The following is a 17,355-nucleotide window of genomic DNA, read 5'->3' on the forward strand; positions in this document are numbered from 1 at the left end:
GGCCCGCCTCCCCGCGCGTCCCGGCGGGGTGCCGGGCGGGCCTTGCTGGGGGCGCGCGTCCGGGAAGCGCCCCTCCTGGCCCCACCCACCCGGGCGGGCCCCACTGGCCCCGCCTCCTCACTTCGTGTCTATAAAAACACCGGCTCCACCAGCCAACCGCAGCCTGACTTCAGCGCTCCCACTTTTGGCCGGCTTCTCAGCCCATCGGCCGTTCGCGCCGCCATGGATCTCGCCGCCATCTACGAGGTGAGCCCCCGCCGACCGGCACCCCCGGTGTCCGCATGCCTGACCCCCTTCTTAAGCTAGGGCTCTCCAGCGCCGAAAACTCTGGCCCGGGACCTCCGGCTCCTTTCTCAAACTGGAGCTCCATAGAGCCTCACACTCCAGCCCGGGGGCCCTGCCTCCCTTCTCCGACCTGTGCGATCCTCTAGAGGTGAAATGGAGCCTGCGACTTTCGGGGCTCGGCCCAGACATTGGTGGGGTGGCCCTTGGAGGTGGAAAAGTGGAAGACTTTTCTCACACTAGGGCTGTCTGGAGGCGGAAATGGCCCCACACCTGGTTTTGCCCCCTTAGTAGTTGCTGAGGGCGCGGTTTTGCGCGGAGGCGTTTCTGGGGCTGGAGTCTCGGGGTGAGGGGAAGCCGACTTCTGTCTCTCCACCCCTTGACCCAGCGGGGAACTCTGGGAACTCGAAAAGCGACGAGATCCCGGCCCCTGCCTGGGTGAAGTTTGCCTGCTCCTCCAGTTGTGAAACTGGAGAACCCGAGGCGCGGGGGTCAGATCCCGAGAGGCCCAGAGGCTCAAAACTGAGAGGACAGTGGCGTGCCTGTCCTCTTCGGGAAGGCTGGGGTCTCCTCTTGATCCAGCCGGGGGAGCCGGAGTGCCTGGGTGCCTCGGGAGGGGCTTCCGTCGCGAGTAAACTCAGAACCTCCAAATCGGGAGCCCATGTTTTAACGTGGGCAGGTGGGGCTCGGGCCGGGAGCCCACAAACCGGACTGGCAAGCTCTTAGGTGCCCTGCAGCTGTGGTGGGGCGTCACCCAGCATTTTCGGTGTCTTAACCGGTCCCTGTTCCCACAGAGCCTCCTGTCGCTGAGCCCTGACCTGCCATCTGACCACGGAGAGACTGAGTCCAGCCCAGGCTGGGCCTCCTCCGGGCTCTGGAGCCTCAGCTCGCCCGACAACAGTCCGGCTGGGGTCGGTGCCCGTCTGCCTGGCCGCTCCACCAGCCTGGTGGAGGGTCGAAGCTGTGGCTGGGTCCCGCCACCCCCAGGCTTCGCACCCCTGGCGCCCCGCCCAGGCCCTGAACTGTCACCCTCACCCACCTCACCTACTGCGACCCCCACCACCTCATCCCGCTACAAGACTGAGCTATGTCGGACCTTCTCAGAGAGCGGGCGCTGCCGCTATGGGGCTAAGTGCCAGTTTGCCCACGGTCTGGGCGAGCTGCGCCAGGCCAGTCGCCACCCCAAGTACAAGACAGAACTCTGCCACAAGTTCTACCTCCAGGGCCGCTGCCCCTACGGCTCACGCTGCCACTTCATCCACAACCCCAGCGAGGATCTGGCTGTCCCAGGCCACCCCCATGTGCTTCGCCAGAGCATCAGCTTCTCAGGCCTGCCCTCCGGCCGCAGACCATCACCACCACCAGCAGGCCTGGCAGGCCCTTCCCTGTCCTCATGCTCCTTCTCTCCCTCCAGCTCCCCACCACCACCACCTGGGGACCTTCCGCTTTCACCCTCTGCTTTCTCTGCTGCCCCTGGGACCCCTGTGGCCCGAAGGGACCCCACCCCAGCCTGTTGCCCCTCCTGCCGAAGGGCTACGCCGGGTAGCGTCTGGGGACCCTTGGGTGGCCTGGCTCGGAGCCCCTCTGCACACTCCCTGGGATCTGATCCTGACGAATATGCCAGCAGTGGCAGCAGCCTGGGGGGATCCGACTCACCCGTCTTCGAGGCTGGGGTTTTTGGGCCACCTCAGCCACCTGCAGCCCCCCGGCGCCTCCCCATCTTCAATCGAATCTCTGTTTCTGAGTGAGAAGTGCCTGCCCGGTACAGATCAGCTGGATCTCAAGGGGGCCATTTCTGTTTTGCTGTGGGCTCCACAGGGGCCCTGGGGCTGTGGGGAACTGGGGGACTCAGTCAAGTAGCCTCCCCCCCCCCAACTTCCAAAGTGCATTAACCCACTCCCCTGACCCCACGCTGGGGCAGGTCCCCAGTGTGCAAGCTCGGTGTTCATGGTGTTGGGGGCAGGAGTGTTTTCTGGGTCCTGTAAAAAAAAAAAAAAAATGTAGCAGATTTGAGGAAGGCAGTGAGCCCTCTACCCGCCCCTCTTTCCCAATGCTGTGAATAATAGGCTCCTACTGCCCCCCCCTCCCCATTTCTCCTAGACCCTGAGGTTCCATTGTCTGGTGGTGACTGGAGCCTCCCCCTGAGGGGGAATCCTGGTGCTCAAAATTTCCCTCCAAAAGCAAGTAGCCAAAGCCATTGCCAAACACCCACCCTGCCCCATCCCCCCAGCCATTGGGCCCTTTATTTATGACGACTTTATTTATTCTAATAGATTTTATAGTATTTATATATATTGGGTCGTCTGCTTCCCTTGTGTTTTTCTTCTTCATTTTTGTAATATTGGAAAAGATGGGATAATTATTGTTATAAGTATACTATAATAATAATATATTAAGTAATATATATTGTTAAAAGTTTATTTTTGTGTTTTTTGGAATTTTTAAATAAAAGGAATCTGTGTGTAAACTTGAATCCTGGATTTTGTGCGGTCTCGAAGCAGTAAGAGGGGCGGGGAGGGTGGCGGGGCACCTTTTTTAGGGATAGACCGGGTCAACCGAAACCCCGGCCGACTGAGCAGCCAGCGGCGCTTACCTGGCAGGAAGTGACGTCACCTGGCCCGGCCATCCACCTGAGAGGGCGGGGCCAGGTGAGGTCACCTCAAGAACTCGGAGAGCCAGTTCCCGGGGAGCGGGGGTGCAGGCGTTCCCGTCTAGCCGGGCTCCTCGACCCGGCTCTCGGCCGGGCGCGGGCGGGGACGGCATGTTTCCGTCCCCACGGGGCCGAGGGAGGAGGGCGGGGCGGAGAGGACGGAATGTGCCGGGGCGCGAGCCCAGGGCGGACGGGGGCGGCCGGGCGCGGCGAGTGGGGGAGGGGGCGTCCCGAAAGTCGGGGCGTCCTGGGATCCCACTACCCGGCGTTCCAGGACGTGAGAGCCTGGGGGACTCAGCCTTTCGGAACCCCCTGGGGGAGGCAGCTCGAAAGCCTCAGGATTCCAGAATCTCAGAGGTAGTCTGGGCGACTTAGAATTCGAGGCCCTTGGGCGTCTCAGAAAACTTTCCGGGATCCCAGAATGCAGCATTCTGGCTTTCCGGGCCCCCAGGTCCTCGGAATTGCAGAGTCTTGGCCCGACGGGGCCCGAAAAGTTCGGCATTGCGGGAACTCGGCATTTGGAGGTCCTCGGAAGCTCGAAGTTCCGCGCTCCAGGCGGGGCCGAGCCGGGGGTCGGGCTCGCCGGGCCAAGAGTGTGGGTCGCGGCCGCGTCGGGCGGGGCCCCGAGGACAGCGGCGTCCTCGGACCATACAAGGCAACAGGCGGCGGGAACCACCCTGGGGCGGGGGAGCCGGCCGCCCCGAGCCCGGAAGCCGCCCCGCGTCAGCGCCGGCGCCCCGCCCCCCTTCCGCCGCCGCCTCCGCCCCCCCACCCCTTCCCCCCCCCCCCCGCTTTCCTCTCCCCATCCCCACTTCCCTCTCCTCTCCCGCCCTCCCCCCGTCAGTTCCTCCACCCTTACCCTCCTGCGCCACCCTTCCCCCCTCACCCTCTCCGACTCTTCCTCTCCCCTTTTTATTGTGTTCCCCTTCCAGCCCCCACCCCCTGTCCCTTACCCCCTTTTCTCTTTCCTTCAGTTCTCTTCCTCTCCCTTCTCCCCTCTTCCTGCCCTCTCCACCCTTTCCCCCCTTGCCTCTCACTCCTTGTCGCCTCGGTTCCACCTATCCTCCCACCCCTCTGCTGTCTCCTGTCAGGGTTCTCCCTCTCCAGACGCTTCCCCTCCTCTGCCTTCTCCCCTCCCCTCCTCTTGCCCTCCTCTTTGGCTCGCTCTCCTCGCACACTGGCAGGCCCTGACCATTGATCTCCTCTTCCAGGAAGCTGCCCCCCCCCCCCGCCTCAGTTTTGGGAAAGGGCTCAGATCCCCAAACTTAGAAGAGGGTTGGAAAAAATATATATAGAAATGCGGAGCCCCAAAGACAGTGGGGAGGCAGAGAGCAAGAACAAGCCATGAGGAGACATTTACAGACACTTGAGGTACAAGAAACTGACATCTCTGGCCCCTGCCTTAGCAAAAACAGTCTCTGCTGGTAAAAACAAAAGCGAACCTCATTTGAGAAAATGGTCCCTACCAGCAGCTACCGGTACCAAACACCTGGGAGTCCCCTTGACTCTTCGTTGTCAAACACACCCCAGTCCAACAGCAATTCTGTCTGATTCACCTTCTAAATATATCTACCTGTCTCCTGTGGCCCCCACCGTGGTCCTATCCAGCATCATCTCCCACCTGAACCTTCATAGCAGTCCCTTCCTGCTTTCCTGGCCCAGGACCTGCCCTCAGTCTCTCCCCACTCCCCAACAAAACAACCACAGGGAACTTGTCCTGACACCTGAGTCAGAGTCCCATCACATAAAAGGCAAAGTCCTAAGACCTTACCAGCCTACGTGGCCCGACTCTTACCTTTGGCTACTCTTGCTCTAGTCACACTGGCTTCCTAGCTGCTCCACCATTATACCTGACCTGCTTCAGCCACAGGGCCTTTGCACAGGCTACTATGGCTACCTGAAATATTCCCCAGTTATCCCTATGGCTTACTCCCCTCCATTAGGTTCCTGCTCAAATGCCTTCTGAGTGAGATGGTGTTTGACTACTATTACTGCAGCCCACACCGAACATATAAAATATACTTGGTTTTCATGTTTATAGAAACTTGTCTCTCCAGCTAAGAATGTCAAATCCTCAACGGCAGGGACTTTGTCTTGTTCACTGCTCTATCACTCACACCTAAACCCTAAACAGGAGTCAGTCACATAGTGCACGTTTAGTATTTGTTGAAAGGAACAAACCAACTCAGAAAGAGGGAGGAAAAGGGAAAGTGAAAAATCCAAGACACAGGAGAAAAAAAATATGTGACGTGACTGATGTCAACTAAACTCTTTTTCTCAATTTATACATATATCGAATCATGTACACTTTGGACTAATACAATGTTATATGGCAATTATATCTCAATGAAACTGGAAAAAAAAGAGAGAGAGAGAGAGAGAAGATGGAGGAGAAAAAGCAATGCCTTGGACAGTTTGCAGAGGAGAACCCGACACGTCTACAGAAGTCTTAAACTGAGATTTGCAGACCCAATTGAATTCGCAGGCATATAAGAGGCGATAGCACCCTCTGGCGGCCAGGATGGAAAGGGCACCTCCCCACAGTACAGAACACTCCCGGGCAGCTGCCTTAGTTCCAGGAGTCTTTCTAACCCAAAAGCTCCGAAGATCGAATGCTCGCTCCCCTCGGTGGTGATGGAGATGTTTTAGTTCACTTAACAAGACGTATACATTTGTAAAATGCTGGTAACAGAAAAAAAGGTGCTCCAGGTGAGGATCGAACTCACAACCTCGGCATCGCTCCGCTCGCACTGTCGTATAAGTACCGCGCGCTAACCGATTGCGCCACTGGAGCTCCGGCCGCACCCTCGCGCCGCGAGGTCCTTCAGTCGCTTTTGGACACGTGACCCTCCCCGCTGGACAGCTCCGCCTTTACTGCTTATGCAAATAAGAATTGTTCGGTTGACCAATGGGAGAAAGTGCGTTACCAGTTCCGGATTCTCACGCCCTGAAGGCCCTTGCTGTAAAAGGGAAAAGTCAGAAGCTTTTGGAATGTGGGGGTGTAGCCTTTCTGGGACTCGCCTTCTTATGAATATTCAGAATCAGGGGGGAGGGGTCTTAACCCTTTACCGACTGGCTGGCCGGAAGGCAGCCCCTCCCCCCCGCGGGCGGGAACAGGATGTGCGCCGGGGCGGCTCGGGGGGGAGGGGAAGCCCTAGGCGACCGCCCCCCACCTCACAGCTGGGACCGGACTCTCCCGCCACAGATGTGGCGCTGCCGCCGCCGGAGCCCCGTGGTACTCATCCCAGAACCCGAAGGGTCCAAAGTCGTGGACTCTGGCGTCGCGAGTCTGTGTACCGCTCCCTGAGAGACCCCGAAGCCCGGGACCCCGCGTCCAGGCTAAAGGACCCCAGATATCCAGGTGCCCAGCGCCCCCTCCTGGAGGAGCCGGGAGTCTGGGACGTCAGCCCCGCGCGTTCCTGGAGGCCGAGCTTTCTGCACCCCGTTTTAAAGAACTTAGGATCCCAGATCGGTGATTACCTCCAACGGTTCCCAGATATCCGAGCCCAGCATCCGAACTTGGCAAACGGACTCCCAGCACCCCGGCCAGTCTGTTTGGTGCTGAAACGCCCACTCCTTCCAGGGGACCCAGGAACTGGGGACTCCCCTGCGCTCCCGCCTGGAGATGGTTTAATCCCTGCTCCTAGAGTTAGGGGAACTCAGGAATCCGGTCGCCCCACGGCCCTATCTAGAAGACTCAGGAACTTGGGTCCCCAGCACCCCATCTGAGACCCAAGAGTCGAGACTCCCAGCATCCCCCATTGAGAGGACCAGGAGATTCGGACCGCTGCATCCCACTCTCCGAGAGACCTCGGATTCTGGTTCCCGGAGGCTGAGAGCCCGAAGTTCACGCCCCTGACTTGCAGAGACCCAGGAGTCCGGCTTTGCGTCTCCCCGGGGACCGTGCTAGGGTTGAATAGGAATCCGGCAGCCTCGGCTCGGGGCTGGAGACTCCCTGGGAGGTGAGGGGGGAGGCGAGGGGCCCCGACGGGCTGGGGGAGGGGGCGGCGCCGCTGCCGCTGAACAATGAGGGGGCGTGCCGGCGGGGGGCGAGCGGAGGCGCCGGCGGGAGTTTGGGTCTGAAAGGGTGTGGGAAGGCGCTGGGGACCCTCGCTGAGGCGGTGGGGACAGTAAGCGGATCGCGGAGGGACTGGCTGGAGAGGGGAGTGGGTCGAGGGCTCAGGGCCAGCGCCCCAACTCGCAGCCCTGGGCGGGGGAGGGAGCCGTCTGCAGGACCCTGGCATCCGGTCCCCCAGCCTCCTCCGCCCTCCCCAGGGACCTCCCGGCCTCCCGCCCACGGCTTTTCCCAGCCCTGCCCCTCGCCCTCGGCTCCAGCCAGAGCCCAAACGTTCCCAGGATCCCTGAGCCTCCGGCCCCAGACAGACCAGACTCCTAGCTTCACTCTTCTTTGTCTCAACCTTTCCATCTTTTTCTCTGTGTTATCTCTCCTGGTGCCCCTCTTTCTATCGCTATGCCTCTGTCTGCCCCATTATTTACTCTCCGGTCCCTCCTGGACTTAGATCACACTCCTAATTCTCTGGCCTAATCTGTGAGCGTGGGCGGTGGGGAAGCCGATGGGGTCCTGATATCCGAGAAGGGGGTCTTTCCGCAGAAGCCGCTGAGCCACTCAGCCATGCCCGAGGGAGCCCGCGGACCGAGCCTGTCCAAACCCAGCCCTAGCCTTGGCCGTGGCCCCACAGGTGAAGTGTGTGACTGCGCAGCTGTGTGTGAGACCCAGACAGGTGAGAGTCCAAGGGAGGGTGGAGCTTGCTGGGCATTTGTTCCTTCATTCAAGACACTGGCTGGCCCAGTGCTGGCCACATAGGGTGACCAAGACAGTCCCAGCTCTGCCTACACAGAGTTCCCAAGTCTGGTGGGGCAGATGGAACCATCCCTAAATGGTGACAGTCCGGAGGCGGACACCCAGAGTCCAGCGGTCAAGCCTGGGTGGGGGTGGGGGTGATAGCCCTTTCCTCTCACTGTGGGAGCCCAGTATGGGAACTCAATGGAGGCTTCCTGGAGGAGGAGACATAATAGAATTAAAAGATAAGCAGCAATGAGTTGGGAAAAGCAAGGAAGAGTATTCCACACAGAGGGAAAAGTATGTGCAGAGGTGAGAGAAGGCTGTGTTTTTAAGTAACTGAAGGCAGCCGAATACAACTGGAGTCTGGAGTGTGAGAAGTGGTGTGTCTGTGGGAAGAGAACAGACTGGAAAAGTCTCTGATGGCCACGTTGCATAGGGCAGTGTGGATCTGAGGAGTTTGGACTTTCTCCTGAGGGCATGAAGGGGTTATACTTAAAGTGACAGGGTCAAACGGGCAAATTAATAAAGATCTCCCAGGCTGACACACGGAGGTGGATTAGAAAAGTGGAGGTCGAAGCCCAGAGAAGATCCTGATGGGAGAGAACAGGACAGGACCAAGGCAGTGCAGTGGCAAGAGAAGAAGGGAGCCCTGGGAGGAGGGGAGGGGCAGATGTTGACCTGGGGTGGGTGAGTGTAGGGCTGCACTCACTCAGCTGGGGAGACGGCCTGATCTCCTGCTTCTCACCCCTGGCAGCCCCTGCAACCCCTGCCATGGCCTCCCCCCGAGGTTCTGGGAGCTCCACATCCCTGAGCACGGTGGGCTCCGAGGGGGACCCGGCTCCAGGGCCCGCCCCAGCCTGCTCAGCCTCTAGGCCAGAGCCCCTTCCAGGACCCCCCATCCGCCTGCATCTGTCACCTGTGGGGACTCCGGGTTCCGCCAAACCCTCGAGGCTAGAGCGAGTGGCTCGCGAGATCGTGGAGACAGAGCGGGCCTATGTCCGGGACCTTCGCAGCATTGTGGAGGTGAGGCAGGCGGGTACCCGAGCACAGTGGGGACCCAGGCCAGCCCTCCACCGCCCCCCATAACCCCAGTCATCCCCACAGGACTACCTGGGTCCTCTGCTGGATGGCGGGGTCTTAGGGCTGAGCACGGAGCAGGTGGGCATACTATTTGCCAACATCGAGGACATCTACGAGTTCAGCAGGTCAGAGGCGGGAGGGACGGGCAGGGGCACCAGCTGGTAGGGCTAGGGGAGGCGGGCTGTATCCTAACCTAAACCTTGGAGTCCCACGACCCCCTCTCCAGGCTGGTACATGGGAGGTAGTGACATTGGGCAGGGATCATGATGGGGAGTGAAGGAACCAGAGTGGTGGAGGCAGAGTTGGATAGGAGCCCGAGAACCCAGATGAGATCTAAGTACGGGGATGGGTCTCAGCACTAGGTCAGGTCTGAGATCACGGTGAACCCACGGCTCATGTGGGGGGCCTAAAGATCATGATAGCGTGAGCATTCGCGTGACCACGTCGTCCCGAGAAACCCCTCGGTCCCAGACAAACCAGATGGTTGGCCTGGACCCAGTGAGGAAGATGCTGGTGTCCAAGGATCATGACCCCTCTGAGCGTCTTGATGAGATCGATCTCCACGTTATTGCGGGAGCTCTGAGATGACATGACGAGATCTCAGGATCACAGCAGCCTCTTAAGATGATCCCAGCTTTGAGGGCCATGACACCCCTCTCCCTGGGTCATATCACGAGACCTCTAGGCTCATGGCAGCTGTGACAAGATTTGGGGTTGAGGAACGGGATGCTGTCCATGGACAAAGTCTGAGCGGGGTTGTGATCTCCCCACGTAGCAATCAGAAGACTCCCTTCGGATATGATAGCCCCTTGAGAGATCCTGGCAGCCACCAAATCCCCAGCCTTCTGGAGTCGTCCCACGGGGGGCTGTGGGGACAGGGCAGTCCCTGACCTCGCCCTCTCCCCCACAGTGAGCTCCTGGAGGACCTGGAGGGCAGCAGCAGCGCAGGGGGCATTGCCGAGTGCTTCGTGCAAAGGGTGAGTCAGGGTGGGGGCTCTCAGTCCGGGATGGGGCTGGGGTAAGGCGGGGGGTCCCGGGGAGTTGGGACCTCAGGTCTCCCTAACTGCTGTGTCACCCACAGAGTGAGGATTTTGACATCTACACATTGTACTGCATGAACTACCCGAGGTGAGGGGTGAGGAGTGAGGAGCCCCCGCTGGGCCCCAGGCCTTTGCCCGCTGAGTTGATGTGCCAGCCAACCTCCCTCCACCTCGACCCATCCAGCTCCAGCCCCTGCCAGCCTATGACCTTAACTGAGCTCTCCCTAAGCTGCCCCTGACCCCTGCCAGCCCCTGAAACCCTGGCCACGCCCCGCCGCGCCCTCCCCGCTGGGGGCTGCCAGCCCCCTGACCTGTGCCCCGCCCCCAGCTCCCTAGCCCTGCTCCGGGAGCTGTCGCTGTCCCCGCCCGCAGCCCTGTGGCTGCAGGAGCGCCAGGCCCAGCTCCGCCACTCGCTGCCCCTGCAGAGCTTCCTGCTGAAGCCTGTTCAGCGCATCCTCAAGTACCATCTGCTGTTGCAGGTCAGCCGTGGCCCTGGGGGTGCTGCTCGGGGAGGGCAAGGTCCTGGCCGTTGACCGCCCGGTGGTACAGCTGCAGGGTGGACCCAGGACAAGTCCCTAGAAACTGGGCCAGCAGTCGGGGGCAAGTTCTTGCCACCAGTGGGGACTGGCTCCAGCTGATTCCTCTTTCTGTCTCTGCCTGTTTGTCTCTGTCCTCCTCTGGGTCGCCACCTCTGTCGCTGCCTTGGTATCTGTCTCCTATCATTACCATCCTTTTCTCTTGTTTCTGTTCCCTCCCTGGGTGCCTGCCTGGCAGGAGCTAGGCAAGCACTGGGCAGAGGGCCCGGGCGCCGGGGGCCGTGAGATGGTGGAGGAGGCCATTGTGTCCATGACAGCGGTCGCCTGGTACATCAATGACATGAAACGCAAGCAGGAGCATGCTGCGCGCCTCCAGGTGACCCCAGGGTGGGCTGGGGCTGCTGGATGGGGGCAGTGGGCACGAGGGCCTTTGGTGCGGGTGGCCTCGGAGGACGGGCTGGGGTAGTGCAGCCTTGTTGCTAACCTCCTGGTCTTGGTGTGTGTGTGCGCCCCTGTGCCCTGCGCACCTGGCGGGCCCGGCAGGAAGTGCAGCGGCGGCTTGGCGGCTGGACTGGCCCGGAGCTCAGTGCTTTCGGGGAGCTGGTGCTAGAGGGCGCGTTCCGAGGTGGCGGAGGGGGCGGCCCCCGACTTCGAGGGGGCGAGAGGCTGCTCTTTCTCTTCTCACGGATGCTGCTCGTGGCCAAACGCCGGGGTCCGGAGTACACCTACAAGGGCCATATTTTCGTGAGTTCAGGGTTGGGGGCAGGACCAGGATGTCACCTGCAAGGTGTATTCTGTATACCTACACCTGTGTACCTACGGGCTAGCTGGGGGCAGGCGGGGTCTGCCAAGGAGGGACAACCCAGCCTCAATTTGAGGGCCGTGTTTTCTTGAGTCCAAGGATGGGGGTGAAGTTTAATGAAGGGTGAGGGCATCAGGATACAGGTGAGGGCCGGTGGCGGGGGGGCTGGATTTGCCCACCAGGCAAGCGTCTTCATGAGGGGAGCACATCTGGACCCAGATGAGGGCGAGAGACTGGTGAGGGAGAGCAGAGCCCAGCCTGGTGGGGGGGTTCCACAGGGGGTAAGGGGACCCGCCCCACAACCTCATGGGGCACATCTTTCTAGGAGGTAGGAACCCAGATACACACTGAGTCTCGGGGCTCTGAGCTCCCTGCCCCGTTCTGTCCCCTTTACCCAGTGCTGCAACCTGAGTGTGAGCGAGAGTCCTCGAGATCCTCTAGGGTTCAAGGTGTCCGATCTGACCATTCCCAAACACAGGCACCTGCTCCAGGTGAGTGCAAGGTGGGGCTGGGCGGTCAGGGTTCCCCTCAGCCCCCAGACCTTCCACCTGGCTCCCAACTCCCTATCCCACCCCCAGGCCAAGAACCAAGAAGAGAAGAGGCTGTGGATTCACTGTCTCCAGCGCCTTTTCTTTGAGAACCACCCCGCCTCCATCCCCGCCAAGGTACAGCTCCTGCCATATCCAAGGGGCTTCGGAATGTTGGAGGACCACCCCCCTCCTGTAGTGCTACGAGACCCTGAGTGTAGGGGGCTCGCTTAGACCGTGATCAGTAAGTTGCATTTTGAAAAGAAAAGGAGGGGGGCACCTGGGTGGCTCAGTCGGTTAAGCATCTGACTTCAGATCTCCCGGTTCATGAGTGTGAGTCCCACATTGAGCTCGCTGCAGTCAAGACAGAGCCTTCACGGGATCCTCTGTCCCCGTCTCTCTGCCCCTCCCCCACTTGCACTCTCTCAAAAGTATTTTTTTTAACGTTCACTTATTTCTGAGACAGAGCATGAGTGGGGGAGGGGCAGAGAGCGAGGGAGGCACAGAATCCGAAGCGGGCTCCAGGCTCCGAGCTGTCAGCACAGAGCCCGACACGGGGCTCGAACTCACAAACCATGAGATCATGCCCTGAGCCGGAAGTCGGTTGCTCAACCGACTGAGCCACCCAGGCGCCCCTCTCTCAAAAATAAATAAAACGTTAAAAAAGTAAGTAAGACGGATGCCAACTCTTTAGAAAAACAAGTAGATAAAAATAAATTCCTGCCTGGGTTTGAATCCCAGCTCCAACACGTCGCTGCTGTGTGACTTTGGGCAAGTGACGCTACCTCTCTGGCCTCGGTTTCCTCACCTGGAGGAGTCAGAGCACCGAGTTCGCACACCGGTGGGGACTACTAATAATCACCAGTCGTGTGACGTGCCTCATACGGAGTAGCATCCGTTAATAGGACTGTGACTGGGGCGCTCAGAGGCAGCCCCCAGCGACACAGCCCCTCACCCTGGTCTCTTTCAGGCAAAGCAAGTTCTCCTTGAAAACAGCCTGCACTGTGAGTTGGGGCCTTGGGTTGGGAGGATGTGGAAGTAGGAGGATGACTTCCAAGGGAAAGTAGATCACGGGGTTCCCAATGTCTCTCCGCAGGTGCTCCTAAAAGTAAGCCCATCCCAGAGCCCCCGACACCCCCTCTTGGGTCTCCCCGACCTCGGGATGCTAGAAATTTCACCCCTGGACGAAGGAACACAGGTAAAGAAGATGAAACCCTGAGGTTCCCCCGCTTCTCCCCCAGGAATTGTACCCCCGGCCTGCCCCCTCCAGCCTGGAGCTGGGCTCATCGTGGGGTTCTCCTCTGCCTGTCCCACAGCTCCGTCTCCAGGACCCTCTGCTACCCGCCGTGGCCGCAGACAGTCTGGTGAGTGTCCTCCACCTGAAAGTTGACGAGAGAACGCGGGGGGAGCTGGGCCCCTGACGTTCCTGTGTCCTCTCCCCAGAGCCAGTAAAGGACCCGTATGTTATGTTTGCACAGAATGGTAAGTGGCCACCCTAGCCCGGCCGGGTCCATGCCTCTCTGTCTATCTCTTCCCGAGAGATGCCCCATGTGCGTGGGGGAGGGCTGATAGGGGCAGCGGATCGGCTGTAAGGAATCATCCAGATTCTGCATCTCACTCTTCTTTTTCTCATCTCTCCATCCCAGCTAAGCCTAGACTCAAGGTAAGAAATACCCTAGCACAGGGTCTGGGGACCCGGACTCCTGAGTCTGGGAGGAAGAGATGGGCGGCCCTCGACTCTTGCCCTCCATCCTCTTTCCTTGCTCACAGCATGCTGGCAGTGAGGGGGAGCTCTACCCCCCCTTGGAGCCTCAGCCACCAGCTCCAGCTTCCGGACCCCCTGAGGACCTAGAGGACACTGGCCCCCCCACGCTGGAACCCTCCGGGACCTCAATCACGGAGGAGATCCTGGAACTGCTGAACCAAAGAGGCCTCCGGGATCCAGGGGTGAGCTGGGTGTCACATCAGGGCATCCTTGGGATTTAGCTCGGTCAGGCACAGCCCGGGGGGCCGGAGGGCCAGCCCACCATGGTATCTTTGGCCTCTTCCCCAGTGCCCACTACAGCTGCCCCCCCACGACATCGCCACGTTCCCTGGAGACTCCCAGGTGCCAGGCGACAGTGAAGCCCTCACATTCCAAGCCCTTCCCAGCCGGGACTCTTCAGAAGAGGAAGAGGAGGAAGAGCTGGAGTTGGATGAACGGGAGCCTTCCCCACTCCATGTGCTAGAAGGGCTCGAAAGTTCCAGTGCGGCTGAAATTCCCGACGTTCCCAGCCGTACCAAAAGTCCAGACGTACCCAACCTCCCTGAAATTCCCAGCCTGTCTGAAATTCCCAAGATTCCCCACCTTCCCAGCCTCCCTGACATTTCCAGTGTTTTTGAAATGCCCTGCCTTCCATCCATACCTAGTGTCCCTGACATTCCTAGCCTTCCCAGCACTCCCGCCCTTCCCTGTGATTCCTGGCTTCAGGGAGCTCTGCGGGAGCCCGATGAGGCTCTAGCCACGGGGAGAGAACCGTTTCCCGGAAGCAGTTCCACCAAAGGAGAGCGGTCCTCTGGGCGGCGCAGGGTAGGGCAGCAGGATCCTGAGGAAGGGGAATCCTTCCCAGATTTCCAGTCCCAGGATGTCACCCGAGACCAGGGATTCTCAGATGAGCTGGGATTCCGCTCTTGTTCAGAAATCCGGAGCGCCTGGCAGGCACTGGAGCAGGGGCAGCTGACCCGGCCCGGTTTCCCAGAGCCACTGCTCATCCTGGAAGACTCCGATCTGGGTGGAGGTGGCGGGAGTGGGAAGGCGGGAGCCCCGAGTTCGGAGAGGACAGCTTCCCGAGTGCGAGAGCTGGCCCGGCTTTACAGCGAGCGGATCCAGCAGATGCAGCGGGCAGAGACCTGGGCGTCGGCCAACGCGCCCCGCCGCCGGCCCCGTGCTCTGGCCCAGCCGCAGCTGTCCCCCTCCCTGCCCCGTGAGCAGGCCGAGCCAGGTGAGGTCCGGGTGTGTGGTCAGCAGAGACCGCCCACACTGAGATCGCGGTCCTGACTCCGTTCTTTCTGTGCACACAGGGCCCCTGCCTGCCTTTGGACACGTGCTGGTATGTGAGCTGGCCTTCCCGCTGACGTGTGCCCAGGAATCTGTCCCTCTGGGTCCCGCCACCCGGGTTCAAGCTGCCACACCTTTGTCTAAGCAGGGAGGCTGCCTGGGTGGCCAGGGTCTAAATGTTTCAAATTTGCCTGAGCAAGACCGTCTGAGCATCCAGGTTCCAGCTGCTACCCCTTTGCCTGGGCAAGGAGGCCTCTGGAAGATACAGAGTGTGGCTGGAGCCCCCACACCCTTGCCCGAGCAAGAAGACCCCGCACACGATCAGGTTCCAGCTACAACTTTACCTGATCAAGAAGGCCACCTGGAAACCCAAGTTCCAGCTACCACGCCTTTGCCTGAGCACAGAGGCCACATGGACATTGAGGTTCCGACCAGCCCAGCTGTACCCAAGCAGGGACGTGGTTCTGATGCCATGGGTTTAGCCACCACTCCTGTGCTCAAGAAAGAAGGCCACCTACAAAGCCAGAGCCCAACCACCACCCTGTCAACGAAGCAAGGCGGTTCCGGGGATGTTCAGTTCCCAGCTGCTGTTTGTGAGCAAGCCGTCAACACTTTGCTTACGCCCGGAAGCAGCCCGGACCATCAGATCCCAGGCAACACTCCACTGCCCTTGCAGCATGACCTCCCAGACGTTCAGGTCCCAGGTACTTCACCTGGGCCTGCGTACGGAGGCCGCCTAAGCCACCAGACCCCAGCCAACGCCCCACTGCCTCTGCCCCAAGACCTCTCAGACATTCAGGTTCCGGGTACCTCAGCTGTGCCTGCACACGGAAGCTGCCTAGACCGTCAGATCCCAGCCGACGCCCCACTGTCCTTGTCCCAGAACCCGAATGTCCCAGCTGCCGCACCTTTGCCCCGGCAACAAGGCCTCACGGACACCCAGGCCCAAGCCCTCCAAGCCCTCCCGCCTTTGCCCAAGCAGGGAGGCCTCCCAGACGTCCAGGGGCTATCTGCTGCACCTCTGCTTCAGGAACAAAGCTTCACAGACCTCCACGTCCAAAAACTTACACCTTTGTTGGAGCAGAAGAGCCTCACGGACACTCATGTTCCAGCTGCGACCGCTTTGCCTGAGCAGGAAGGCTCTCGGGACAGTCAGGGCCTGTTACCCATCCCGGTTCCAACCACCGTGGTTTTCTCCAAACCAGGAGGCCACCCGGTGTCTCAGGTCGCCCGGTCAGAGTCTTCAGAGTTGACCCCACCCCACAGTCCCCCTCCTCCAACCCGTCAGCTCCTGGGTCCCAGTGCAGCTGCCCTCTCAAGATACCTGGCAGCGTCCTACATCAGCCAAAGCCTCGCTCGGAGACAAGGGCCTGGGGGAGAAGTTCCCCCAGCCTCCTGGGGCCCCTGGTCCTCCTCTGCCCCGGCATCGCGGGCACCTTCACCACCACCCCAGCCCCAGCCCCCACCACCCCCAGCCAGGAGGCTCAGCTATGCCACCACGGTCAACATCCATGTCGGGGGCGGTGGGCGGCTACGGCCAGCCAAGGCCCAAGTCAGGTTAAACCATCCTGCTCTCTTGGCCCCCACCCAGGAATCTGTGGGCCTTCGTAGGGCCCAGGGGGCTCCTGATGCCCCTTTCCACATGTGAGCCAGGATATCAGACTTCTTGAAAAGCAAGGACTTCAACCAGATGCCACAGACCCTCAGAACTTCACCCAGATGTCCAGACACTGAACAAAGGTGTAAAAATTGCCGCAGCTTTCCAGCAACTGGGATCTGCTTTGGCAAATGGCTCTCCTTACTTACCTTGATTAACTCAACAGGGATGGGGGAAGGGGTTGTCATTAATATTTTGTTCATTCATATTTTGAAGTTCTGTATCTTTTCCCATTCCGGAGGCAGTGGGGGAGGACCAGACCACGAATGGGAAGGTCTGACACAGCACGAATCCGTGGCTCAGTACGGGGTGGGGGGGAATCTCAAACTTCTTTGAGCGTTGCTGACAACCACCCATTAGAGTTTGGTGTGTGCTGTTTCGGAGAGTTTATGAACGGCTTGATGCCATCCAGGAAAGCCAAGTTAAGCAGCTCTGTCCCAGGCAGATGTAGAAGTCCGTTCCCTCCGCGATTTATCCAGTTCATGCGTTCTGTCCTCTCTTCTGCTCAGCTATCCCTGGGTCTGTCCATCCAGTTGTCTCCCCAGCCCTCTCCTCCCGTCTGCCTGTCCATCTCCCAATCCATACAGCATGCTTTATTTAACCGTCTCTATCCTATTCATCATCACCCTACCCCTATGCCATCTAGTATCCTTTCTAACACCAGTCCATTCCTCCATTATCCCACCTGTTTTCTCCAACCAGCCTCTCCATCCATCTGTCCCTTCATAATGTCACCTCCAGCCGCTCCTACGTCTCATTCACCCAACCATCTAATCCAGCAGGGCAACCATCCAACGTTCTCTATCACCATCCCATCCCTCCTTAGATCATACTGGGTCTTGGGACTACAGAGTTTCAGAGCCCAGTCCATGCGGACACCAGAATGAATGTGTTTGGGATTCTGGAAGTCTGTTCCACATCTGAGTTCTCTGGACAACCA

General features: G+C 59.7%; 2 protein-coding genes and 1 non-coding gene across 8 annotated transcripts; 2 read left to right on the forward strand and 1 right to left on the reverse strand.

Moving 5' to 3' along the window:
- The first annotated feature begins 89 nt into the window (after positions 1-89).
- ZFP36 (ZFP36 ring finger protein) lies at positions 90-2,755 on the forward strand. The gene is made up of 2 exons (XM_027044652.2): positions 90-246; positions 1,077-2,755. Exons 1-2 carry the CDS (start codon positions 223-225, stop codon positions 2,028-2,030), a joined length of 978 nt encoding a protein of 325 aa, XP_026900453.1. The 5' UTR covers positions 90-222; the 3' UTR covers positions 2,031-2,755.
- Positions 2,756-5,633: 2,878 nt separating this feature from the next.
- TRNAI-UAU (transfer RNA isoleucine (anticodon UAU)) lies at positions 5,634-5,726 on the reverse strand. Its single transcript is given in 2 exon segments — positions 5,634-5,669; positions 5,689-5,726. It is a non-coding gene; the product is annotated as a tRNA-Ile (tRNA).
- A 190-nt stretch (positions 5,727-5,916) lies between these two features.
- PLEKHG2 (pleckstrin homology and RhoGEF domain containing G2) lies at positions 5,917-16,623 on the forward strand. 6 transcript variants are annotated; one of them, XM_053211350.1, is made up of 19 exons: positions 5,918-6,894; positions 7,530-7,674; positions 8,491-8,759; positions 8,841-8,941; positions 9,727-9,793; positions 9,898-9,944; positions 10,185-10,335; positions 10,631-10,768; positions 10,936-11,136; positions 11,593-11,685; positions 11,773-11,859; positions 12,692-12,725; positions 12,818-12,919; positions 13,038-13,085; positions 13,165-13,203; positions 13,368-13,384; positions 13,492-13,668; positions 13,775-14,702; positions 14,782-16,623. In XM_053211350.1, the coding sequence occupies exons 2-19, from the start codon at positions 7,566-7,568 to the stop codon at positions 16,404-16,406; spliced, it is 4,233 nt and encodes a 1,410-aa protein (XP_053067325.1). In that variant the 5' UTR covers positions 5,918-6,894; positions 7,530-7,565; the 3' UTR covers positions 16,407-16,623. The 6 variants fall into 6 exon arrangements, with proteins under 6 accessions (XP_026900366.2, XP_026900367.2, XP_053067325.1 ...); XM_053211351.1 differs by having other exon boundaries at positions 7,530-7,632; XM_053211352.1 differs by having other exon boundaries at positions 7,545-7,632.
- Positions 16,624-17,355: the final 732 nt, after the last annotated feature.

This window comes from Acinonyx jubatus, chromosome E2 (assembly GCF_027475565.1).
Source record: "Acinonyx jubatus isolate Ajub_Pintada_27869175 chromosome E2, VMU_Ajub_asm_v1.0, whole genome shotgun sequence".
NCBI classification, from domain to species: Eukaryota; Metazoa; Chordata; class Mammalia; order Carnivora; family Felidae; genus Acinonyx; species Acinonyx jubatus.

Excerpts from the sequence above, each read along its gene's own strand:
- PLEKHG2 (XM_027044565.2), top strand. The coding sequence starts at position 7,566 with ATGCCCGAGGGAGCCCGCGGACCGAGCCTGTCCAAACCCAGCCCTAGC. Across the intron at positions 11,137-11,592 it reads CCTACAAGGGCCATATTTTC|TGCTGCAACCTGAGTGTGAG; the intron begins GTGAGTTCAGGG and ends CCCTTTACCCAG. Across the intron at positions 13,669-13,774 it reads GAGGCCTCCGGGATCCAGGG|TGCCCACTACAGCTGCCCCC; the intron begins GTGAGCTGGGTG and ends CCTCTTCCCCAG.
- ZFP36 (XM_027044652.2), top strand. The coding sequence starts at position 223 with ATGGATCTCGCCGCCATCTACGAG. Across the intron at positions 247-1,076 it reads ATCTCGCCGCCATCTACGAG|AGCCTCCTGTCGCTGAGCCC; the intron begins GTGAGCCCCCGC and ends CTGTTCCCACAG.